Below are 25303 nucleotides of genomic sequence, written 5' to 3'. Positions count from 1 at the left end.
ACGCTAGCTTGATGACAGCTAGCGCAGGGATGTCTCCTCAAGCAGGGAATCGCACCCTGCGTGGTCCTGCCTCAGCGTAGGGGGCTGGACTTGATGATTTCTTGAGGAGCCGTCCAGCCCCACAGTTCTGCGATTCTACAAAATGAGAAGTAGCTGGGGCCAGGTTAAAGGTTGGTGCCAGAACCTCAGTTGAGAATTGCCTTCCTTTTTAGCATGTAAATGCTCAGCTGTAATGAATCTAGTTCTTTCAAATACAGAAATAAATCCTCGACTCAAATTGTATATTAGCAAAGGTTTGGGGGTTCCTTTTGGAACTTTGTTGTTTTAACAAAGTCAATAATATACTCAAAACGATGCAAAGGATAAGCAGTGTGGTCTAATGGTTTGAGTATGGGACTGGAAACCAGAAATAGATTTCTCATCCTGGCTTTGCCACTCACTCACTGTGTGATGCTGGGCAACTCACGTCCCCACCCCGTGCCTCAGTTTCCCCATGTACCAAAAAGGGATGATACTGACCCTTCTGTACCTCCCAGGTATGAGGAAGGTTACTTAGTTAATGTTTGTAAAGAGAAAAGAGGCGACAAAACTAATCTGACACAATGACGGTACCAAGAGTGGAATTATAAAGCACCTAAAAATCCAAACAAATATATATGTATCACAATATTTGCCAACCCAAAATTCAGTTATGGTGCTTCTAAAAAAACCCACATTGAACACTGTCCATCGCATACGCATTTCATTTGAATAATACATTTGTTGAGACAGATCCGCAGCTGCTGGAAATCAGAATACTTCATTCAAGTCAATGGAGCTGTCCATTTATAGCAGCTGAAGATCTGGCCCATAAAACCCAACACATTTTAAGCCCGAAGTTTACTTGCTTTAGAAGTTGGGACTCTTAACTAATTTCACAATCATTGGTTTCCTCCAATACTTGAGCTATGAACAAAGATGGAGAAAGAAGTTCACAAAGCTAAGATTACAGGCTTGATGGTCATCAATCAATATCACAATATACTTCTTAGTCTAGTGGGCAACACAAAGTTTAGCTGTATTCAAAATATCACATTGTGCTCCAATATTACTTAAATCCTCTGTCAAAGATTTACATTTTAATTTACATGCTTGCGCTCAGGGGAGGCTCTAGCTTTTTTGCCGCCCCAAGCACGGCAGGCAGGCTGCCTTCGGCGGTGCGCCTGCGGGAGGTCCGCTGGTCCCGCAGTATCTCCTCATTCCTTCCTAATCCTGGAAAATTTTAAACATTGAAATGGGCAGCGCAAAACCAAAATGATCTGCCATAGTGGGGAAAGGAAATGTTATTCTTCATCCAAGATGGAGAATTATGGAGAATCAACTTGAAGGCAGATTTTAAGGGCCATGTCTCGAGCCCAATTGCTGCGCCTCATGCCAGCTGTGAGGGTGAGGCCACAGAATGGGGATCAGCTTCCTTAAATCTCCAGGAACTGAAGTGGAAATCCCCTACTGTCCATTCTGCACCTGGAGGAAATAATACCACAGCAAAGAGCCTCTCCTTTCCACACTCTGCTGCAGGGACAGCAGGAGCCATCTTTTTATTGGGCCTATATCTGGGCCTGATCCAAGCCCATTGAAGTTAGTGGGCGACTCCCCTGATTGTGTCCTCTGGGGTCTGTGCGTATGGAGCTCGTCTACAGACGAAAGGAGGCCTGGAACAGAACCCACTTCCTTTCATTCTCCACTTCAGGGACAAGGGCCCTGTGTGAGATCCTAGAACAGGGTCCCAGAGAGGGATCAGTGGAAGAGACTCCCAGAGGGGGCAAGTCTTTCTAGGGATCTCAGTGATCTCCGGAAGTCCCTGCTGGGTTAATGAAATATGACCTTACCATGCAGCCTTATCAACTCTGGAGTTATTCCCTATCTGCCACAATTTTTACAGCTGAACTAAAGAATTAAGTGTAAGAGAGAGGTAGGGCACTAGTAGCCCCTGATCAGACAGCTGGATTCCCTCCTGGATTCTGTTAGGATGGCACCAGAGCGAGAGAGACATAAAATGGAACAAAGGCCCAGATACTCAAAGGTATTTAGGCTCCTAACTCCCATGGATTTCAGTGGGAGTTAAGTGCCTAAATACCTTTGAGGTTCTGGGCCAAAAAAACGAATTTAATTTGGTGACCCTTTTCAAACAGAATTTAAGCAAAGTGGGTCTCTGTTGGTCAGAGGTAGGACAGCCATGGGGAGTAAGAAAGCCCACTTACTTTTTTCCCCTCCGTAATAGATTAGATCTTGGATCTGAAATCGACTTTAGCCAGCACAATACCCAGCCTCTCCTTCTGTCCAAGTAAAAGCAACTGACACTGAGGGCCAACTGACCCAGTGTTCAAATCACAGCATTGTGAGGTCACACTGCAACACTTATGTCATTGTTGCCATGAACACGGGCGGGTAATAAAGGAAAGACCAAGGGTTGTTAACCATATAAGCGACATAAAGTATTATGGAGGTGCCTTGTGGCGACTCCAGTTAAGGTTAAGGTTTTGTCTAAAATGGGGCATAAATTCCTGCTTTTCCCTATGAGCAGGTGGTTAACCAGTATGGATTAACCTTTACTCTGACCTTTACTCAGTCAGGGAGTTAGGCTCCTAACTCCCATGGATTTCAGTGGGAGTTAAGTGCCTAAATACCTTTGAGGTTCTGGGCCAAAAAAACGAATTTAATTTGGTGACCCTTTTCAAACAGAATTTAAGCAAAGTGGGTCTCTGTTGGTCAGAGGTAGGACAGCCATGGGGAGTAAGAAAGCCCACTTACTTTTCCACCTCCGTAATAGATTAGATCTTGGATCTGAAATCGACTATAGCCAGCACAAGACCCAGCCTCTCCTTCTGTCCAAGTAAAAGCAACTGACGCTGAGGGCCAACTGACCCAGTGTTCAAATCACAGCATTGTGAGGTCACACTGCAGCACTTATGTCATTGTTGCCATGAACACGGGCAGGTAATAAAGGAAAGACCAAGGGTTGTTAACCATATAAGCGACATAAAGTATTATGGAGGTGCCTGGTGGCGACTCCAGTTAAGGTTAAGGTTTTGTCTAAAATGGGGCATAAATTCCTGCTTTTCCCTATGAGCAGGTGGTTAACCACTATGGATTAACCTTTACTCTGACCTTTACTCAGTCAGGGAGTTAGGCACATAAATACCTGCAAAACTCTGGGCCCAACTGCCACTCAGAACTTCCCCTGAAGATGGTGGCCTCATTGGTTCTAACTGTTGACATTCCTATGCTGCTCATAGACATTGCGGATGCTCCATCCAGCTGGATGGTGTACACAATGATACCATCCAAGTAGAAGAAACATCTGCTTAAGTCATTAATCTCTGAGAGGCAGCAGGCCCCTGAGTCATCCCAAAAAGCTGAACTGAACTATAATGACGCAGCCCAATAGTGAAGGTTATCTTTATGCAGAACTTCCGTAAGAGAACCTGGCAATATCCACTGGGCAAATCCAGAGTAATGGATTCCTGAGCACCCCCAAATTGGTCCAGAACATCATCAATCTGTAGGATTGGCAGTGTATGTTTTTTGTAACAGTATTTAGCTGTCTAACAACCCCACAAAAGCAGTGTACTTTATCTTCCCTTGTGACTAGAAAAACTGGTGATGTCCATGAGATGGCCAAATCACTCTCTTTTTGACCTGTAACAGGTTTTCTACTGTCTTGGCACAGCTGTGCAAGAGGGTCTCTGTTTATGGGGTGTACATCTCGATGTATCGATATAGTGCTGTCAAATGAGCCCATCCCAGCTTGATGGTAAGTCCTATAATTAAGATGCCTTTGTAACTGGACAACAGGATATTCACATCCTCCAAGGGCACTTATGTATCAGTCACAGAAGATGAAATTGATACATTGGTCTTAGTGTGTAATTCAGCACGATCTTCATCTCACCCTGATGTTTGATTACGCACATGGAATCGCCATCGGATTCCAGTCTACAAAAATCTACTCCCAAACTGGACCATATCAGTGACCACAAAGGGGTGTCCCCTGCTGAGGCCCCAATATGTACAGTGAGATCTGCCTTGCCTTTAACTGACAATTCTTGGCCCTCAGTTCCGTGGACAGGAAGCTGATGAGGATAGGTCAGGGGGATATTTGCTCCAAGTTCTCAAGTCACTAGAGAAACAGCAGCTCCCATAGCCACTAAACCAGGCAGCAGCTGTCTGATTCACAGTGACCCATACAACACCAGCAACAGAGGTAATGCTACTTCAGTAAATGGCCTTTGCTCTGCTTCAGTTAGTCCCTATTCTAGTCTGATTCACCAGACCGAGGCTAAAACGAAGTCCATCCTGTCGTGTGGACAGAATTGGATCTGAAATGGGCTCCCAGAGTTCATTTACTCAAGGCTGCAGGAATAAAAGCTATGCTCAGCAATAATTAGAGATGCTAATAAGGAGCTATCTGAGTGAAAGACAAATGTCACTCCCCGGGGTGGGGCGGGAGGGTGAGTGTGTCCTGGGAGGCAGCTGTTGCAGGCACCTTGTGCAGGGCCGGCTCTAACTTTTTTGCCGCCTCAGGCAAAAAAAAAAGAGCACCGCCGCCAAAACCCCTGCCCCCAGGGCCGAGTGGGGCAGAGTCCCCGTCCGAGAGCCCCCCACCCCATGGGGAGTGACAGGCCCCTTGGAGGCTGAGAGGAGAAGCTGAGGAGAGGCTGGGCCAGGAGAATGGGCCACTCTCTCAACCCTGGGATCGGCCTCTCCAGGCCCTAGTGGGGACGTGGGACTGGCCGGGTGTGAGGGGAGCCGGGGCTGGCCCTGCCCAGGCTGGGTTTTCTCTCTGGATGGAGAGAGGCCCCCAGTCCCCAGGCCGGCCCTAAATTCCCTGGGCAGTAGAGGTCATGGCCCCGTTAGCCCTGCCTATGGTCCAGCTTCCACCCGCTCCCCGTCTGGCTCTGGGGGGCAGGAACTTAGGGCTGACGAGGGGGAGGAATAAACACACGTCTCTGCAGGGGCGAGAAGGCGACGTCACCGCATCCAGTGCCCGAGTCCCCTGAGCTGGAAAAGAGAATCCGGGATTTCCCGCGAGAGAACAATCTCCAGGAGGCTGTTACGGGATTCCTGGGTAAGGGGCGCTGCTGGGGGTTTGTCTCTCATTGTATTGGAGCAGGGCAGGGGAAGGGATTTGGCCCAGCAGGTTGGGCCCATATTACTCGTGGATCGGAGCTTAATTCAGAGCACTGTGACTGCCCAGCTCAGAGGGGCCCAGATCCTGGGAGAGCCCTGGGGGTCCCAGCTTCCCTGGCTGCTCAGCATCTGCAGTGAGAGAGGATGGATCCCGCACTTCTCTCCTATGCGCTGTTAGCTGTCATGAGGACATTGCACATGGCAGTACAGTTACTCGCAAAGTTACACAGAATAAAAACATTGTCCCATTAAAAACCTTTGCCTTTATTTATTTATTTATTGTTAAAAGGTAAAACCTCACAACTGTGTGGAGCTCCAGCCCTCATTGTCCAAGCTGTGAGTGGGGGTGGAGTGATGGGGAAACTGAGGAGCACTGTGAATAGTTTTTATAAATGTGATATATGCCATCATGTGCCAGCAATGCCCCTCTGCCATGTACATCGGCCAAACCGGACAGTCTCTCTGCAAAAGAATAAATGGACACAAATCTGACATCAGGAATCATAACATTCAAAAAACAGTCAGAGAGCACTTCAACCTCCCTGGACACTCAATAAAAGATTTAAAGTGGCAATTCTTCAACAAAAAAACTTCAAAAATAGACTCCAGCGAGAAACGGCAGAACTGGAATTCATTTGCAAACTGGACACCATCACATTAGGCCTGAATGAAGACTGGGAGTGGATGAGTCACTACAAGAACTAAAAAAAACCGAATTTCCCCATGCTAATTTGCCCCTACTGTTACTCACACCTTCTTGTCAACTGTTTGACATAAGCCACCCTGATTACCACTACAAAAGTGATTTTTCATCCTGTTGATGATAACCCACTTTAACTGATTTGTCTAGACCTCCCCACTTGGTAAGGCAACTCCCATCTTTTCATGTACTGCTCTATAGATCTTCCTACTGTATTTTCCACTCCATGCATCTGACCAAGTGGGTTCTAGCCCACGAAAGCTTATGCCCAAATAAATGTGTTAGTCTCTAAGGTGCCACAAGGGCTCCTCCTTGTTTTTGCTGATACAGACTAACATGGCTACCACTCTGAAAACTATAACTTATGTCACTCAGGGGTAAATAACCCACCCCCCTGAGCGATGTAAGACAGCACTGTGTCAGCAGGAGAGCTGCTCCTGCCTCTCATGGAGGTGGCGTTATTATGCTGGCGGTAGAGCTCTCTCCCACCGGCATAGAGCGTCTTCACCTGACACCCTACAGTGGCGCAGCTGCATCAGCCCAGCCATGCCGCTGTCGTGCGTCGAGGGTAGACTAGCCCGAACTGAAGAGTTTGGCACCTGTTTTCTTTACACTTGGCCGTGGAATTGGCCCCACCCTTGGAAATGCCCCACTGAACATGCTGTGAGGGCTCATGGACTTTTTCCTTTGTTTACCGGCTAGTCCCCAACTAGCTGGAGTCAGTGGACAGCTGCTCCACCCTTCTGGCAGGAACCAAACCAATACTGGCTACTACTGTTTAAAAGGAACAGCAAGAGAAGCACGGGGGGTGAGGTGGGGAATTACATATAATTTTCACCTTAGACCTTTAACCTCAGTTCCTGTCTGTGGCTCTTGGGCATTTCCCGTGAGTCTGTCGGACCAAAGCCCTGTGAGTCACGCCCCTGCTGGGAGAGGACTCGTAGCCTGTGCTCTTCTGGTCAAGAATCCCACTCAGGGAAGGCTCCAGACACTCGTCCCGTCTCTGTCTCTCCTTGGTTCTTTCCCCTCTCTAGGCTGGTCTGTGAAATTTCCAAACAGGCTAAGGGCCTCTCTGCCCACAGATTGACCCTGCAATATAAAATCCGTTTGAATTCGCACCTTTGGCTAAGGTACAAGACTCTTGTGTCAGTTAAGATAATTTGGTTTCAGTTTAGCTTGTCAGTAATAACCCCCCACGTGTGATCTGGTGGGGGAGGTGTGTGACCTTAACCCTGCAGTTCCTTGTGGAGTGTTTGGGTTTCTGTTTTGCTGAGCGTGTTTCCCGGCTTTCAGAGGTACCCAGGGGAGCTGGAACAATGTGTATGGTGGGGGGTGCTGAGAGCCATTGAACCAAACTGTAAATCCTGGAGGTGATGGACCCACTTCCAGCCAGGGATGCAGCAGCACCACCAGTCCCAGCTCTTATGGAGGTACCAGTTTTCTGCTACTCACGTCTGCATTCTGCAAGGGTACAAGGCCCTGTCAAGGCAACCCGAACTCCCCTGTAACAAGGTTTTTTATTAGCGAATTAATTTAAGGCTTGTCTGCACATACATGTGCACTGGTTTCAATGAACTAACAGAAGAGTCCAACCAGAAAGTGTCCTGCTGTGTCAGGAGCCCCCGACTCGACCAGGAGAGAGAGTCAGCGATTTCCATAGCAGGTCACTGCCCGTCCGTGCCGCACATGGATGGGCTGAGATGCTGTAGACATGGGCGGAGAGTATTTATCATTGTGTCTCCTATGTATGGGCCTGGACCTTCAAGGTGCTGAGCACGTCTTGAAAAGTCCTGAACAACCTCAGTTGTCTTTGGTTATGTCTACACTGCGATTGAAAACCCACTGGTGGCCTGTGCCAGCTGACTCGGGCTGAGGGGCTGTTGAATTGCGATGTAGATATTTGCGCTTGGGCTGGAGACCAGGCTCTACAACCCTGTGCGGTGGGAGGGTCCCAGAGTCTGAGCTTCAGCCTGAGCCCGAACATCTCCATTGCAATTAAACAGCCCCTTCGCCCGAGCCCAGTGAGGCTGAGTCAATTGTCCCTGGCCAGCTGCTGGTACTAATTACAGTGTAGAAGTAGCCTTCAACTCCAGTAGGAACTGAGGGTGTTTAGCACCTTGCAGGCTGGGATGCCATTGGCCAGATTTTCGTAACAGCTCAGTACCCAGCAATCATCACTCTTCTCAGTGGGACTGGGGGAGGGAATTCTCCTTTGTTGTGGTGTAGTGAGGACTGTGTTGGAATTGCTGGCTGTCACTTTAAGATGTGTGTGTGAGGGAGGGGATGTGTGGGGGTGTTCCAGGTCCTGTTTGCAGGGTAGAGGTCTCCGTAGCAAAGTGTGTGAACAGAATCAGGGCTTGTTAGTTCACAGCAGGCTGGGGTGTCAATCTGCCTCTCACTAGCTTGCCGCACACTAACTGTCTGTGTGGACCCTGCTACACGCACTAACAATTCCGTAGTGCGCTTCGATCTACCCTGCTTTGAAACAGGAACAGAGCAACGTGCACCAGGGAACTTTCCATGTACAGCAGCAGGGTGCACCCAGCCAGTTAGTGTGTAGCAGGCTAGTGCGTGCAAGGTAGATTGACACCCCAGCCTGCCGCGCACTAACTGTTCCCATAGACAAGCCAACGTAAAGCAAGGTGGGGTGAGTTGTGCCCGCTGCCTTAGGGAGCTGCCCCCCTCTCTGTTGTGGGTTCTTGTGGGTTAAGGTTCTGGATTCTAAGACATAAAGTTGTGTTACGCTGCAGCCTTCCAGACAGAGCATTTCTGTTTGTGTCTCACTGCTCTCTGTGTGCTGTGACCATCGCAGTTCTCAATGGGGTGGGGAAGGGAATTCTCTGCTCTCAGTGAGAGGTGCTGGGTGCTGAGTATTTATGGATATCTGGCTAATGAAGTCATTTTTCCTGACTAGAACAAGAGAGCCCTGGATATGGCCTGAGCATCGCTATTTAGATTACATCTGAAAATACCAGCAATGGAAGTTCAGGCCCAAAGTATGGAAAAACAAAATCTTACCCAAGAACTTCTTAATTGTTAGGGGGGAAAAAAGGTTCAGATTTTATGTACTATTATCTACCACATAACTTGGTTAATACACAATGGATATTTCATCACTCTAGAATAAGAAGAATGTTGCATTTGTAAAGCACTATTCATCTGAGGTCTCACAGTGCTGCACTGCTGGTTAGTCTACGCTATGCGCAGTATTACCTGATTGTTGTGTCCATGGCATACACACCGAGAGTTGACGACAAAACATAAACACTCTTCCTGAAAGGTTGCACTGTCACCCTGCTTTATTTCTAAGAATCCAGAACTGTAACACACCACAGCCAAACACAGAAAGAGACAAAGCAGGCTGCTCCCTAAGGCAGAGAACCAGAACTCACCCCGCCCTGCTCTAGGGTGGCTTTTTGCAGACTGACTGCAGAGGACCCAGATGCAAGCTTCCTACACAGCCCTTTAGCCTGCAAACAGCACCAAGAAATCCCTCAGGATTTCAAGTGTCAGCATGTAATTTTTACACAGTTTTCAATACACCCCACTAATCACTTAGCAAAGGACCTTCTAGTCAGCCATTGCCCCAGGGCCAGGGAAGAGGACTCTGGAGGAATTTTTACTTTGAATCTCCAGTCTCAACTTCTGTTTGTATTAAAATCCTGCATGAACGTATTTTGGGCCAGACTCTCCGATGAAGCTGAGCCCCAGTGAGCACAGGGGAGTTGGGGGTGTCAGGCAGCTGGTCACAGCTCTCTGATTCTGAGGCCAGTCTGCACTGCCTGCAGCCCTGGGACCACTTAGAGCAGCCTAGGGCAGAGGTAATGGATTATTTTTTATCAAGGTCCAGATTTCTTGGTCAAGGTTCAGACTCCGAGAAAATAAAATAAAAAAATAAAACATTGACAATAATAAGGAAATAAAAAGATTTTGGGGTCAATTTAAAAGCCTCCAGCAGTCTAGATTTGTCCCGCAGTCCACCTACTGACTACCCCGGCCTAGGGAATGCTTGAAATTATGCCAGTGGGAGGTAGGTGTAGCATAGCAGAGTCCTCTCCCTTTCCCCCTCCCATTAATTAACCATGTTCAGTAACCAGGCTAAAGGTTGGAGTTTCATTGGCTTAATAATAAAGCGCCCAGGAGCCACATCTCCCTGTATATTTCCCTGTGAGAGTCTTTTAACTAGTCACGGTGTCACCACTGTCTGTGTCCTGCCTTCGTTCTGCGCGTGTTTGCTCCCAACTCAATGGCACTTTCTCTTGCAGAGCTGTTTTTCCCGAGGGTCAGTCGCTGGAGGGAGGCTCTGGATCTGATCGTGCCTCTCCTGGCTGTTCTCATTGCCCCGGCCAGTTACTGCTTCTGGGGGCAACACAGAGCGAAAGGTGAAGTAAGGAGGGGGGTGGGGAGAACTTGATGAGAGAGATACAGGGATAAATGTTCAGAGGCATTTCAGGCAGTGGGAGCCGGGCTGAGGGTGAAGGGAGAGCTGGATAAATTATGACTTCACATGTGAACTGAGAAGTGTCAAGTGGTTCCCCCCCTTCAGCTCTCACTCAGGGATCCCAGGTGAATGTGACTCTGAACTGTTCCATGGGGATCAGCCTGGCTCAGATGGAAACACCCATGTGGGGCTCAGTGAGCGGGGCTGAGAGCCCGACATACGTAACTTGGCTGCTTGCAGGAAAACCAGAACACAAAGCCGAGACTGGGGGTACTTATGGCCCAATTCTGCCCTTCAGTCTGTGCATGAACCGCTCCCACCTCCCATTCCTCCACCTAGGTGAGCAGGAACTGTGGATGGGTGAAGTAGTGGTTGTGCAAATGGAAATGTTAGCGGTTACCCTGAGCATAGCTAATGTATGTCTTCACTGCCGACATTAAAGTGCTGCTGCAACAGCACTTCAACGTGGCCGAGTAGTTGCAGCTCCAGCGCTAGGAGAGAGCTCTCCCAGCGCTGTAACAAACCCACCCCCACGAGGGGAGTAGCTGCTCCCAGCGCTGGGGCACTGTCTACACTGCCACTTTACAGCACAGAAACTTGCATCGCTCGGGGGGGATGGGGGAGGGTGTTTTTTCACACTCCTGAGTGAGAAAGTTTCAGCGCTGGGAAGTGGCCGTGTAGACAGTGCACCAGCGCTGGGAAGTGGCCGTGTAGACAGTGCACCGGCGCTGGGAAGTGGCCGTGTAGACAGTGCACCGGCGCTGGGAAGTGGCCGTGTAGACATGGCCTAAGCTTTGCTCAGCCTGAGATCCTGCTACAGGAACAGGGCAGTGAACTCTCTAGTGTAGTATAAGTGCTCAGCTGTAGGTTTTTCTCTAGTCACAACAGGCAGAACTGCCCTTCACTGATCTGTACTTTCATAGGGAAGCTGGGGTTTTCAAAGCTGCCTTAAGGGGCTAAATACTCAGGTTTGTTTAAAATCCCCAAGGCAGCTGTGAAAGTCCCACCCGGAGGGTTTCTTGCCTGAAGGGCTGTGAAGTGTATGGAGAAATGTCCCAGTGTTGGAAGGACTGGGAAGGGGAAATGTTTGGTACAATGATTTCCCAGTGGGGATGGAAGCAGGTAATTCAGAGAGGCAGAGAGGAGCTGTGCAGTGTACTTGTGAACGCTGGAACTGGGTGCTGCACCTTTAGAACTGTCACCTACACACACTGTCAGCACCAGGTGTGAACTGGGTCAGTCCATGGCTCTATGTGGCTTGAGTCCACAGGACTGCCAACCCCAAACGTTCAAAAATCATGAGTCAGGCTCACTAAAGCCAATCTCTGGATTTTTGAAATCATGAGATTGTGTAAGAATAACAGCTTTGGGGTTCTTTTTATTTGCCTTCTGCTTTTTGAGCCTTTAGGGTGCACTGGGGTCACATTTTGAAGCTTTCTCCACAGCCACAAGGGCTAGAAATGTACTTTTTCTTTAAGAAGGAACCCTGAAATTCTCACATCTCCACCTGACTCCAGGAGCTGGGGCTTTAAGCAGGACCAGGTCTGGCTTTTTTGCTGCCCCAGGCAAAAAACCCTCCCGCCGCACCCCCGCACCTCCCAGAGCGTGGCAGGGGAGGGCGCCGAGCCCGGCTGAGGGCCGCTCTCCCAGACCAGCCGGAGTGCCGGGGGGGAGGGCGGCAAGCCCACCGCAGCTCCGCTGGGGGCCGGAGCCCCGGGAGGAGGGCAGCGAGCCGGTCGGGGCTCCGCTTTCCCCAGCGGCGAGAGCACCGGGGGGAAGGGCGGCGAGCCCGGCTGGGGCCCCGCTCTCTCCGGCGGCCAGAGCGCTGGGAGGAGGGTGGTGAGCCCGGCCGGGGCCCCGCTCTCCCCGGCGGCCAGAGCGCCGGGGGGAGGGCGGCGAGCCCAGCCGGCCCCCTCCAGGTGCCGCCCCAAGCACGAGCTTGGTGGGCTGGTGCCTGGAGCCGGCCCTGGCTTTAAGGAAAACGATCTTTACCACGAGACTCATGTCCAAATCATGAGTTGGCAAAACTGAGCCCATGTTTAGGTGACAGGGATTCACTCATTTTGAGTCGTGTATAAAATTTGTCTGTGTGCCCAGAGAGAGCTAGGTTGGGCTCATTTCCAAGCATTAAAAAGGCAGAACAATGAACTGTCACTGTCTTGTTCCCTGGGCCTTGCGGAGAGTGCACTGGTGAGCTGTGTGGCTAGGCTGCTGTAATAACACAAACGCACTCAGGACTTGCACGGCTGGTCTGAGACGCTGCTCACACCGGGCACAAGATGGTCTCGCTCAGGCTGTGCTCAGCAGTGACTGGCAGACATGACGCTACCTCCATTTCCAGCAGTGCTGGTACCCCAGGGCTGACACACCAAAGGGACGAGCTCCCAGCGGGACAGAGCTGATCTTAGAGGTGATGCCTGGAGGGGCCCATCCACACACCTAGGGTGACCAGACGTCCCGATTTTATCGGGACTGTCCCGATATTTCCTTGTTTGTCCCGCGTCCCGACCGACGTGCGGTCGGGACACTGGACAAACAAGGAAATGCGCCGGAGCCTGGAGCCGGGAAGTGCTCGCGCCCCCCCCCCCCGCTCCGACTCCGCCCCCTCCTCCCCCGATTGGCTCCCTCCCCGAATCCCCGCCTCTTCCCCGGGCTCACCATTCCCCCTCCCTCCGCAAGCGCTGGAGGGAGGCCCGGGAGACTCAGGGGAAGCGCGGGGCCGGGGTGAGTAAGAGTCCGGCCTGGTCCCCAGCAGGCAGGACTCAGTTGGGTGGTAGGGAGAGGAGGGTCCCCGCGGCAGTGAGAGCTGCAGAAGCGGCTGCTCCCGTGTCCCGCTGCCCGGGGGGGAGAACAGCCACCGCCTGGCCCCGCGGGCCGCCCCCCTCCTCTCCCTACCACCCAACTGAGTCCTGCCTGCTCGGGGCCAGGCCGGACTCTTACTCACCCCGGCCCCGCACTTCCCCTGAGTCTCGCTTCCCCTGAGTCTCCCGGGCCTCCCTCCAGTGCTTGCGGAGGAAGGGTTTTTTTTTTTTTTTTTTGGCCCCGCCCCCCACGTCACCCTTTACCCCCCCCCCCCCCCCGCGTCCCGATATTTGACTTGGGTGATCTGGTCACCCTACACACACCCCTCCCTGGCTCCTGCTGACCTGAGCACCCAGCTCCACCCCATTCTTAGCTGGGGCACCCCCATCTACCCAGGCCCCAGCGGGAGCTGTTCCCATGTGTCACTGTCCCACAAGATTAGAAGTTGGCCTGGGATGGGAGTGCAGGGACCTCCTACAGCAGAGCTGCCTTAAACAATAGGAATTTTACCATTAACATGTGTTCTCCCCCTTTTCTCCCCCCAGAGACGCTGCGATCTGCACTGGAGAGCGAGAAAGGTCAGTGACTGGGCCAGTTACTTTAACTGACATTCGGGTTGTTCCCATAAACACAACAGTGTGAAATCTCATCTTTCCCCCTTTTCTCCCCCAGAGACTCTGCGATCTGCACTGGAAAGTGAGCAAGGTCAGTGTGTGGGGCCAATGGGGTGGGATAATGTTTATATGAGAATGTTTCCCCAAAATGTGGTGGATCAGTCAACTAGAGATTGCCAGGCTGGGGGCAGGGCCGGCTCTAGCTTTTTTGCTGCCCCAATCAGCAAAAAAAAAGCGCCGCCCCCGAGCCCCCCCACCGAGCGCCGCGCCGCCCCCCCGCCGAGCGCCGGAACCCCCCCCGAGCGCTGAGCCCCGCGCCGCCCCGCCCCCCGAGCACCGCGCCACCGGAGCCCACCCCTGCCCTCTGCCGAGCGTCGCCAGAACTCCCCTCCAGCGCCGCGCCCGCGCCGCCCCCTCGCCGAGCCCCGCGCAACCGGAGCCCGCCCCCCCCAGCGCTGCGCCGCCGCAGCGCCCCCCCCCCCGCGGAATGCCACGCTGCGCTCCCCCCGCCGCCCCTTACCAGGTGCCGCCCCAAGCATGTGCTTAGGTGCCTGGTGCCTGGAGCCGGCCCTGGCTGGGGGACATTTGGAATGAAGCCAGAGGGAGGCTGGGACTCAGTGCAAAGATCGTCACAGGACAGGGATTCCCTCCCTCACCCTGGGGACATGGCTCTGCCTGGAGGGCCAGTGGGAAGAGATGGCTCCGGCTTCGGCTACGGGAGCTGCGTGGGCTGCAGCAGGGACTCTGCAGAGTAATGGGGAGTGGTGATGGGTGGGAAATGAGCAGAGCCCCCCCCCCCCCCCATTTCAGCTGGCATTGTGGTGGGAAGGGATTTGCACAGAAATGATTCCGATGGGGAGGGAGGGGAGAGGGAGAGTAAATGTGTGTGCTGGAGAAAGTGCAAAACACCCGTGGGGTGGAACAATTACAAAGAAGGTGCTAGTGTTTGAACGGGTGAGGGGGAATGTCTCCGTAACAGCACCAGAGCCCCAGCAGTGAGCTCAGGGCTGCTCGCGCTGACCCAGACGGGCTCTGAAGGGGGAGGGGCCATTTGTCCTAAGAAACCCCATGGAAATTACAGACCTAGAACCCTGAGCCCAGACCTGAGTAGTCCTAGCCCGGCCGGGCCAGGGTCATTGCTGGGGATTGTTAAACACTGTCTCACAGGATCCCTCACATGGGATCCCCCCTTCCACAGCCATGTAAAGAGGGAAGCGGCAGGATTTCACCATCGGTGACCAGTGTGGGTGTGTGTGTGTACGTGTGTGTACACGTGTGGTATCCAGGACCAGGAGGCATTTGGTACTTGGGGAAAGGAGGGAGAATGTATCTCCCTCTCTCTCCCCTCCCTGTTTTAGCATGACCAGAGATCACACTGTATTTGGATGGAAGAAGGAGGGGCCTGAATTCACTGTTCCTCACCCCAGCAACCTTTGATGACAAGTAGCTGCCCCACTGCCCCCGCCCCCCTCCCCACCAATATCTTCCCTTACCCCACTGCCCCCCTCACCAGTACCTGTCCTTATCTAGCTGTGAGGGAGAAGCTCACGAGTTGGGTGTTTCTGCTGAAATGATCAGCGGAGAGGTAACTGCAAATGGTGACCATTTAATGGTCAACCAGGCTTTAGTGTCAGCATCCCAGCCCCACTGTGCTGAGTGTGAGCAGCCAACAGCGCTGCCTGCAGACTCAGGCAGATCTCTCTGGGCTGGTGCACTGGTCACAGCCAGGTCACTTGCTCAATGTCCCCTCTGTTGCCGGCACAGAGGGCCCGAGGACAGCAGCAGCGGGGTTCGTTGCCAGGTGTGCTTCACGCCAATGAACACACCAGGGTGGAGAAGCAAACAAAGTTTATTTGAGATCTCAAAGCGGTGCAAGGAGACAGGCACGTCTCAGATCAAGCACACTGAGACAAGCAGTTTTCCCTTTTTATTCTTTTTGCAGCTAGGCTTTTCCCTTCACCCCCCCTTCCCCCTCCCTTCCTCTTATAATAGTTTACATGAAGCAAGTAGCAATTACATTTAAGCAGTTAAGTCATCTTGGCGGCTATAAATTCAGCTTGTTAGTAACTTCTTTTTGAATTATTATCTTGTCCCTTTTCTTTGATTTGTTATTTTGCCTTTCAGCCAGAAGTATGCAGGCCTCATTATTACCGCTTGGTACCGATATGAGCGGTGCTGCACCTGATAAACTGTTACACATTCCAATTTCTGCATCTGGCTTTTGAGGTTGATTAGAGTTTAAACATGGAAGAGTTTGGTTCATTTAGGCCTAGTGCAGGAAGGCTTCATCGACACTCGTGGTCTTCCACCCTCCCGAGTTACCTAGGGTTATGCCTAATGACACCAACATCTCCACACCCAGAAAGGCTGGACATATTTAATACATTTAATACATGAGATTTTTCACTTCCACTTCAACCCCGTTATGTCATTCAAAGGCCCAGAGCAGAGTAACAGGGCACCAGGAGTCTGGATCCAGCTGGGGGCAGATTCCTCCACTGCAGGCTGTGCAGAAAACAGCTGCAGGCTGCCCTTTGAGGGCCCCCTCACAAGCCCTATTGTAGGGGTGTGTGGGAGATGGGACTGGGAACGAGACGGGTGTGTCAGGGCCAGACCACAGGGCAAGGAAAATGGCGCCCTGGATGAACTTGTATTTTAGTGCCCCTGACCCCCATGGGCACGGTGCTCCCCCCATACTCCTTGGTCCCCAAAAAGCCGGACATGCCCGGGATATCCGGACGTATGGTAACCCTAGTGTCCCCAGTATAATGCTAGCAGTGGGAATAGTTCGGCAGAGCACCCCTGTGTTTTTTCTACTTCCTACCAGTAGAAAATTGACTCCTATGAGTTTGCAACAGTTGAAGTTAAATCTTCTGCCTTGTAACACCCCTCTCTTGTTGTTCACTTCCAGCGGCACATCGTGCAGAGAAAGGTAAGCTCCCTTTGTTCATTGCATTGGGAGGGGAGGGGGAATCTCAGACTTTACAACAAGGTTCATAGACCCCCAGGGCAGATGTTCCTTAAGAGTCAGTTTGGTTTGTGTGGTGTGGGATCTTACTGAATAGCCTCCTTTTTCTTTTAACATGTGTTTACGTGTTTCTCTTTGCTTTACTTTTAGCGACACTGCAGGGTGAACTCAGTAAGTTGTCTTTTATTCCTAATATAAACCTTGCTGCAAAATTGTCTCCTGTTCGGAGTGTCTGTGTGCAGGGGAGGTCTCATCTCTCTGTGTTTGGTTGCAGAGTGGAGAATCGCCCTACTAAACGCAGGTAAATGCGCATTTCCCTAATCGACAGTTACCGTTTAGATAATATATTTTTCTCTTATCATAAACGTGGTTAGAGATTGTTTTCTATTCAGCAAGTCTGTGTTCAGGGGCGTTCTCATCTCTCTCTATTGGCTTGATTTCAGGTTGGGAGAAACCTGCATATTGTCAGGCTAACTGTGCTGTGAAATGTGATCTGTCACAACCCCACCGCCCCCGGGAACCCCCTGCTCCTTTTCTTTGGAGAAGTGCTGAATAACGAGAGACTATTTCCCTTGTGCTTCACCTTCCCAGGGTGGTACCTGGATCGTGCCTCACAGACATTATCTCATCTAACTTTAATAGGCCTTAAACTGCTCAGATCTCCCCTCCCAACAGCAGGGGTTGCATGTCATAAGGTCTGAAAGCTGTAATTCCCATCTGTAATAACAGGAAGGGCTAAGAGCTGTTCGGTGTCTCCATGGCTCTGGGGTGAGGCAGGCCCTGGCCCCACTGCAGGGGCAGGTGTTTTTAGAACCAGATTGTGATGCTCACGGACAAGTAAATCTGCCTCCGCGGCAGCGTTTCTGCCTCTCAGCAGTGGCTGCACTCTGCTCGTCATTTGCACCCAGCCTTCTGCCTGGCCCTGTGTGCCCTGGTGCAGGCGGGGAGACGGGGCAGCTCCAGCAGGGGTCAGTGAGCCCAGGGACCTGCACACACCTTGCGGCACCAGTAGCCTGGGGGTCGATGAGCGCTGTGGTATCCTACCGCACAGAGCGGGCAGGGAGGGGGCGCCCAGGCCCGTTACATGGGAACTGTTAGGGGGTCCTGTCCACAGAGCTCAGTAACAGTGGGGAGGCTGAGGGCCATGGTCACTGCGGGGGCAGGGGACCAGCTGGCTCAGGGGGGCAGTGAGGGGAGCTGGGGCCGTTCACTCCCCAGTCACTGATCCCAGCCCAGGCTCACAGGAGCTCACATCATCACTCACATTAACTAGGGTTACCATTCGTCCGGATTCCCCCGGACATGTCCGGCTTTTTCGGGTTAAAAATAGCGTCCGGGGGGAATTTGTCAATGTCCGGACTTCCCCTCCTCCCCCCCCCCCCCCCATGCAGAGCGTGCGCGCGGCTTACAGACCAGCCGGGGCTCCGACAGCCAGAGCCAGAGCCCTTCCTGCGCTTCCCCCCTCCTCTCTCCTGAAACTTGACACCACTCCCCTCCTCCCCCTCCCCCTCCCCCTCCCTCCCTGCATTCACAGATCGCCGGCCGGCCTCGGCCTCAGGCTGTCTGGAGCTCCGACCATGCTGCCCTCCCCCGCTGTCGAGCGCGCCGTTCTGCAGCACAGTAAGGGGGCCGGGGGCCAGAGAAGCGGCAGGGAGGTTCTGGGGGGGGGGGGTAGTCAAGAGACAGGGAGCAGGGGGGAGGGTTGGATGGGTCAGGAGTTCGGGGGGGCTGTCTGGGGGTTGGGGGTGTAAGGTTTTGGGCAGTCAGGGTACAGGTGGGGGGGGTCTCAGGAGGGGGCAGTTAGGGGACAAGAAACAGGGAGGCTTAGGTAGGGGGTGGGGTTCTGGAGGGCAGTTAGGAGCAGGGGTCCCAGGAGGGGGCAGTCAGGGGACAAGGAGCGGGGGGGGGATCGGGAGTTCGGGGCGGGCTTTCTGGGGGAGGGTGGATAAGGGAGCAGAGGGGTTTAGATGGGTCAGGAGTTCTGGGGGGGGCTGTCAGGGGGTGGGGGGGTGGCTAAGGGTTGGGGCAGTCAGGAGACAGGTAGGGGGTAGGGTCCTAGGGGGCCAGTTAGGATGTGGGGAAGGTCTCAGGAGGAGGCAGTCAGGGGACAAGAGGCAGGGAGGCTTAGGGAGGGGGTGGAGTCCTGGGGGGCAGTCAGGGGACAAGGAGTGGGGGGGAGGGTTGGGGGTTCTGAGGGGGCAGGAAGTGGGAGGGAGTGGAAGGGGCAGGGGCGGGGCTAGGACAGGGCGGGGGCGGGGCTAGGGCGGGGGCGGGGCTCCTCCCGTCCTCTTTTTTGATTGTTGAAATATGGTAACCCTACATTAACGGCAGCTTCCCCGGCCATCTCCGCAGGGAGGCCCAGGCCTGACCAGGCCGCAGGGACGGTTCCTCCCCAGGGAGAGGTTCCAGCAGGGGTCAGGGCTGAGCCACGTCGGCAGGAGGGTGCGGGGCTCACACGGCCGCTGTGACATCCTCGTACCCTCGATACGCAGAGCTCCAGCAGCCGGGTGTAACCCCCATTCGTACCCCCAGCTCTGAACTCACTGACGCTGCCCCACGACTCCTGTTCCTCTTGGGTGGGAGGGGGTGAGTACAAGTCCCAGCCGCTGGTCCCAGGGGCACATCTGGGTATTTGCCGGGTGCGCAGCGCTCTCCGGGCAGAGACACTTTCACACTCACGCAGGAATCGGTGCTGGAGGCCCCACTGCCCAGGAGGCCGAGGGCTCTCGCTCCTCTGCCCTGGGGTGAAGGGAAGGGCCCTGGGGCTGCTGTTCCCCGTCCCAGGAATGGGGAGAAGGGGACGTGGATACAGACAATGTCCCCGCATGCGCTTGGAGGGGCAGACCCGGCTCCACCCTGGGCTTCAGAGCCCGAGCTCCAGCCTGAGCCCGAACGTCTACATGGCTATTTTCAGTGCCAGAGAGGGAGCCCGCAAGCCCTGTCCCCCCGGCTCTGGGACTCGCTGCCGCGGGCTGTGTAAACGAACCCAAAGTGACTCCAGAGTCTGGGGGTGAAAGTTCCTAGTGTCTGACCCAGGGCTGGTTAATGAGAGCGAGGTGGTGGCTGGTGCAGTCGTTAGATGGAGACACCTGAGCCCCTGGGGCTCTGAGACGTTCTCTGTGACCATTATCCGCAGAGGGTCTGTGCCGCTCGCAGAGTCCACGGGACAAATCGCTCTGGGCAGAGAGTTCAGGCTGGAGCCGTCTCCATTTGCAGCCTGATTTGTGGGGTGAGATCGGGGGGAGGTGTGGGGGGGAATTTTCCTACCAAGGGCAAATTTAACGGCAGTTCTGGAGTGTTTCATAGCTGATGTCCTGAGCCCGGCCTGCCTGTCACTGTGCGTCGCTGGGGATGTTGACAATCGTCACTGCAAGTCCCTGGGATTTTTGGCACCTAAATTGCTCAGACAGGTTTGCAGTGGAGCTGGGGGAAATTTGGGTGCAAATAGTTTTTTTGCAGAAAAATTGTATTTTGGGTCGACAGAAACTATTCCCAAATCCATGTTGAATTTCCTGAATGGTTTCAATGAACAGAAGGTGCCGCCACTTCCCTTCTAGCCTTTAGCCCAGTGGCTGGGCCCTCAGCTGGGAGCCCCTGGTCCAATCCCCCTGTGTGATGTGGGGCAGGAATAGGAAGGTGGGTCTCCCCACCACCCCCGGTGAGGGCTGGAACCGCTGGGCTCCAGGTGTCTGACGTGGGGTCCCTCAATCTCTCCTGCTGAAACCCCCACCAGTGTCTAAACATGGCTGTGGGCCCTGGGCCAGAGCGTGGGAGTGAGAAGGACTCTGCAGCCCAGTGGGTCGGGCCCCACTTGGGAGCCCAGAGCCCAGCTCCCCTGCCCAGTAATGACTGACCCATAACCCCAGGGAGGGGTGACAGCCCCTGGCACCGCAGTGTCTCAGGTATGTCGGTGCCCCAGTGCAAACCCCTAGTGCAGACACGCTGCGCGGGTGTGAACTGTGACTGGCCCCCGGGGCAGCTTCTCCCAGAGGGTGGGGGCAGGAAGTGGGGAAATGCCCCCTCCCTCCCCACTGCCCCAGCCCCATTAGTAATGACCCCTGTTCCCTCCATTACCCAGTTACACCTCCAAGCATCCCCCCTGCCCATCCCCCCACTGTCCTGCCTCACCCAGGAGCCCAGCCCAGATCCACTTCCCCTGGCCTGGGGGAGGGACTGGCCTGGACGAGGGGAGGGGCCGGCTGTGGGGTTTGCCTGGCTGGAAGGTGGGGCCGGCTGGCATGGAGAGTCCCAGCTCCACCCCTGGGGCAGGGCTGCCCGGCCAGTGTGTGTGGGGATGGCACCGACCTGCTCTTAGCAACAAACCAACCACACACGGCCCCAAAGCAACAGAGATGCAGGCCGGCCCCCTTTCCCCCTCTCTGCCCCCTGGCACCTGGCAATCTCCTCATCGCCCTCTGGCCCCAGCTCCTGCCCCTTCCTTCCCTTCCCTCAGCCTCTGTGCCCACCTGGCCCCTGCTTCTGTCCTCCCTGGCTCCACTTTGCCCCACCCCTTCCCTTCACCCCCTGTCTGCTCCCATGGGACCCCCCCTGTGCCCACCCCTCCTCTAGCCCCACTCTGCCCCCCGGCCTCCGTCCCTTCCCTCGCCCTCCTGTGCCCACGCCTCCTCTAGCCCCACTCTGCCCCCCGGCACCCGCCCCTTCCCTTGCCCCCCTGTGCGCACCCCTCCTCTAGCCCCCACTCCGACCCTCTGGCTCCTGCCCCTTCCCAACCCCTTTCCTAACACCTCCCTCTACCCATCTGCCCTGCTTCTCTCCTTGCCCCTCTCTGCCCCCTGGTGCCCACCCCTCCCCCCCCCAGCCCTTCTTGTGTTTGCCCCTCTGCTCACCCCCCTCAATCCCCCTGTCACCTGCCCTTTCCCCCTGCACCCTCCTGGTGCCTGCCTCTTCCCTCACTGCCACTGCCCCCGGCACCTACCGCTCCCCTCCCCCCCCTTCCACCCTGGTCCCCCCCCATCCTCTGCCCCCATCACCCATGAGTTCCCCCATTCCCTGCCTTCCTGGTGCCTGCCCTGCCCTCACACCATCCTGCTCCTAGCACCCACTCCACCCCCTTCCCTCCCTTTGCCTGCCCCGTCCTTTCCCCTTCTGCCCCCAGCACCTGCCCCTCCCCCTGCCCCTCTGGCACCCACCTCTTCTCTTGCCCCCTCCTCTACACCCAATGCCTCTTCTTGCCCCTTGTTGGCCACAGTGCCAACCCCACTCCACGCCGCACCACTGTCCCCCAGCGCCTGCCCCCTGCCCATCCATCTGCTCGCTCCCCTCTGCCCCCTGGATTTCACCCCTCCCCTCATGCCCCTCTAGCCCCATGTCACACACACCTTCCCTTGCCCTCCCACCCACTGATGACCACCCTTCCCTCACCCTTCATTTGCCCTGGTGCCCAACCCATCCCATGCCACACCCCTGCCTCCCAGTGCCCACCTCTCCCCCACTCTGTCCTGCCAATGCCTGCCCCAGCCCCATTCCCCCCTCACCCTCTGGCACAAGCCCCTTCCCTTTCCCCCACTTGATGCCTGTCCCTTCCTTTGTACACCCGCCCGCCACCTTCCCCTTATTTCTCCCCCATCCGTCCTGTCGCCCCCTCTGCCTCCCTGATACCTGCACCCCTCACCCCCCTCCAGTGTCCTGGTGCCAGCCCCTCCCTTCACTCCTCCTCTGCCTCCCTGAGGCCCATCTCTACCATTGCCCCCTCTGCCTTCCTGGTGCCGTCTCTTCCCTTGCCTCACTTTGGGCATCCTGGTGTAAGCCCTTCCCCATACCCCATCTCTGCCCCACAGGTGCCCACCCCTCCTCTCCCCCTCTCTTAACCTCTGGGTCCTGCCCATCCCCTCATCCTCCCTCTGTCCCCCTGGTGCCTCCTAGGGCCTGCCCTTCTCCACACCCCACTTTCTACCCCCCTGTGTGCACCTGTTCCCTTGCCCCCACTCTGCCCCCTGGTGCCCGCCCCTCTCCATTCTCCTTTCCTTGCATCTGCCCCACTGCTCAGCCCCTACATCCCTTCTGGTGACAGTCCCGCCCCCCCATACTCCTGGCACCCACCCCTCATGCCCCTCTCCCCCTTGATGACTGCCCCTTCTCTCGCTCCCCTGCTGCCCCCTCGGGTCTGCCCCATCCCTCGCCCCCTATGGCCCTCTGGCACCTGCCCTGCCCCTCACCCCTCTCCCTCTCCTTGTCACCTGAGCCTTCCCCTGCCCCTCCTTTTCCCTGGTGCCAGCCCCTCCTAGTACCCCCCTGCCTTCCCAGTGCCTGCCCCATTGGAGCTCCCCCTGTTCCCTCACACCCCTATAGTGCCCCTGGTGTCCCCCCTTTCCTGGCTTCCCTGTGCCCCTGGGGTCTGCCCCTGTCTTCTGCCCTGGCACCCACCCCTCCCCCCACCCCCTGCAACCTGCTCTTCCCTTCCCCCATCCCGTCCTCCTGGTGCCCCTCTTCCCGTGTCCCCCCCTTGCCCTTGTGCCTGCCCCTCCCCGTGCCTCCCTTTGCCCCACCCCTTTCCTCTCTAACATCCCTTTGTCCCCCCCCCTGCTGCCCTCCCCTTTCCCCACCCCACTGACACCTTTCCCCCCTCCCCCCCGCACAGCGATTAACGGGGACATAGGTTCATTTCCCTTTGATCCCAGTGACCGGCCCCTGCCCCCAGCACTGACTCTGTGACTCTCTCCCCAGTGGACGTGACTCTGGATCCCAACACGGCGAATCCCCACCTTGTCCTGTCTGAGGATCGGAAACGTGTGAGATACGGAGACACACGCCAGGATCTGCCCAACAACCCTGAGAGATTTAATACGTGTCCCATTGTCCTGGGCGCTGAGTGGTTTGTGGGCAGGCGGCGTTACTGGGAGGTGGAGGTGGGAGACAAGACGAGATAGGCTCTGGGGGTTTGTGGGGAATCTGTGAGCAGGAAAGGGCAGGTCACACTCACACCTGGGAATGGACACTGTGCGGCTGAGGGTTGGGGAATACAAGGCCTGTACCGCCCCCCCGACCCTTCTTCCCATGAGCGTCAGGCCCAGCCGGGTGGGGGTTTTCCTTGACTATGAGGGGGGCGAGGTCTCATTTTACAATGTGACTGACAGGTCCCATCTCTTCACTTTCACTGACTCCTTCTCCGGGACGCTCCGTCCTTATTTCTATCCTAGGCTCAGTGCTGGGAATACAAACGCGGCTCCCCTGATAATCTGCCCGGTCTCAGCTCAGGCCAGAGGGAATTAGGGTGGCCAGGTGTCCGGTTTGGAACCATACACCCGGTTGAAAAGGGACCCTCCCCAGCCCGGTGAAAATGAGCGAGTGAGTGAGGGTGGGGGAGAGCAAGCGACGAAGGGAGGGGGGTGGAGTGAGCGGGGCAGGACCTCAGAGAAGGGGGTTCAGTTTCGTTTGGTCAGAAAGTAGGCAACCCTGGAGGGAATCTGTGTCCCTGACAGTGACCCCGCGGCAGAGACTGGCCCCTCCCAGCGCTGACCAGCCCCCAGGCCTGTTCCCGGGGGATGGTCTAAAGTAGGGTTACCATATTTAACAAATAAAAAAAGAGGACACTCCACGGGCCCTGGCCCGCCCATTTCCCACCCCCGCCCCGCCCCAACCCCGCCCCTTCCCCGCCCCAACCCCGCCCCCTCCTCCCTCCCACTCCCAGCCACGCGGAAAGGGCTGCCCAAGTGCTACCGGCTTCACGGTTTGCCGGGCAGCCCCCAGACCCTGCGCCCCCGGCCGGCGCTTCCCCAGCGCAGCTGGAGCCCGGGAGGGGAAGCGCCCAGCCGGGGGCGCAGGGTCTGGAGGCATGGGGGCTGCCCAAAGCCCGTCGCGCTCAGCTCTTAAACAGAGCCGAAGAGTCAGGGGAGGAGCAGAGCCGCCGCGGCCGGAGGCTCTGCTCCTCCCCTGACTCTTCGGCTCTGTTTAAGAGCCGAGCTGCCTGAGCGCTACCGGCTTTGGGCAGCCCCTATGCCTCCGGACCCTGTGCCGCCGGAGCCCGGGAGGGGAAGTGCCTGGCCGGCATTTTCCCGGACGTGTTCGGCTTTTTGGCAATTCCCCCCGGACGGGGGTTTGATTGCCGAAAAGCCGGACATGTCCGGGAAAAACCGGACATATGGTAACCCTATCTAAAGGGCATCTCCTGTCTAACCCCCCGCCCCGTCCCCTCTCAGTTCCCAGCCCCAGGCCTGTGAGCTGGGGGAGGCGAGAGGGGAAGAGAAGGGGGAAGCCGCCTGCTGGGCTGTGGGGGCTGGGGTGTGGATGGGTGGGTGCAATGTTGGGTGGATGCTGAGGGTCAGGAAGGGAAGAGCCCAGATCACCGGAGGAAGATGGGGGGGGGGGGGATGCAAGAAGAGGGAGGGGAGAGAGGCCCCAAGGAGGAAGAGCCCCTGGCAGAAATGACAGAGGGGGGAAGAGGAGCCCAGTGAGTGCGACAGGGCCAGTGAGCGACAGGAAAGTCCTGGCATTTCCTGCCCTGGGGGAGTCTCTGCCCACGGAGGGGAGTGAAACGGTCCCAGGGGGCAGGAGTGAGAGCGCCGGGGCCCTGCTGTACGGGCCGCTCTGCGTGCGTGTGTGTGTGTGTGTGTGTGTGTGTGGCGGGGGTGGGGAAGGGAATTCGGTGACTG

The 25303-nt window shown here is 55.5% G+C and overlaps 1 protein-coding gene and 1 long non-coding RNA gene across 2 annotated transcripts; both read left to right on the top strand.

Annotated features, from left to right (window-relative positions):
• Positions 1 to 10045: 10045 nt before the first annotated feature.
• LOC135974190 (uncharacterized) lies at positions 10046 to 13817 on the top strand. The gene is made up of 3 exons (XR_010591408.1): positions 10046 to 10251; positions 13658 to 13690; positions 13785 to 13817. It is a non-coding gene; the product is annotated as an uncharacterized LOC135974190 (long non-coding RNA).
• Positions 13818 to 16399: 2582 nt separating this feature from the next.
• Positions 16400 to 23994, top strand: LOC135974253 (erythroid membrane-associated protein-like). The gene is made up of 6 exons (XM_065561278.1): positions 16400 to 16466; positions 16638 to 16658; positions 16845 to 16865; positions 16969 to 16995; positions 23379 to 23570; positions 23614 to 23994. Exons 1-6 carry the CDS (start codon positions 16400 to 16402, stop codon positions 23922 to 23924), a joined length of 639 nt encoding a protein of 212 aa, XP_065417350.1. The 3' UTR covers positions 23925 to 23994.
• Positions 23995 to 25303: the final 1309 nt, after the last annotated feature.

The sequence above is a fragment of the Chrysemys picta genome, chromosome 11 (genome assembly GCF_011386835.1).
Source record: "Chrysemys picta bellii isolate R12L10 chromosome 11, ASM1138683v2, whole genome shotgun sequence".
NCBI classification, from domain to species: domain Eukaryota; kingdom Metazoa; phylum Chordata; order Testudines; family Emydidae; genus Chrysemys; species Chrysemys picta.
The sequence above is the reverse complement of the archived record's forward strand: the minus strand, read 5'-3'. Positions and strand labels throughout refer to the sequence as shown.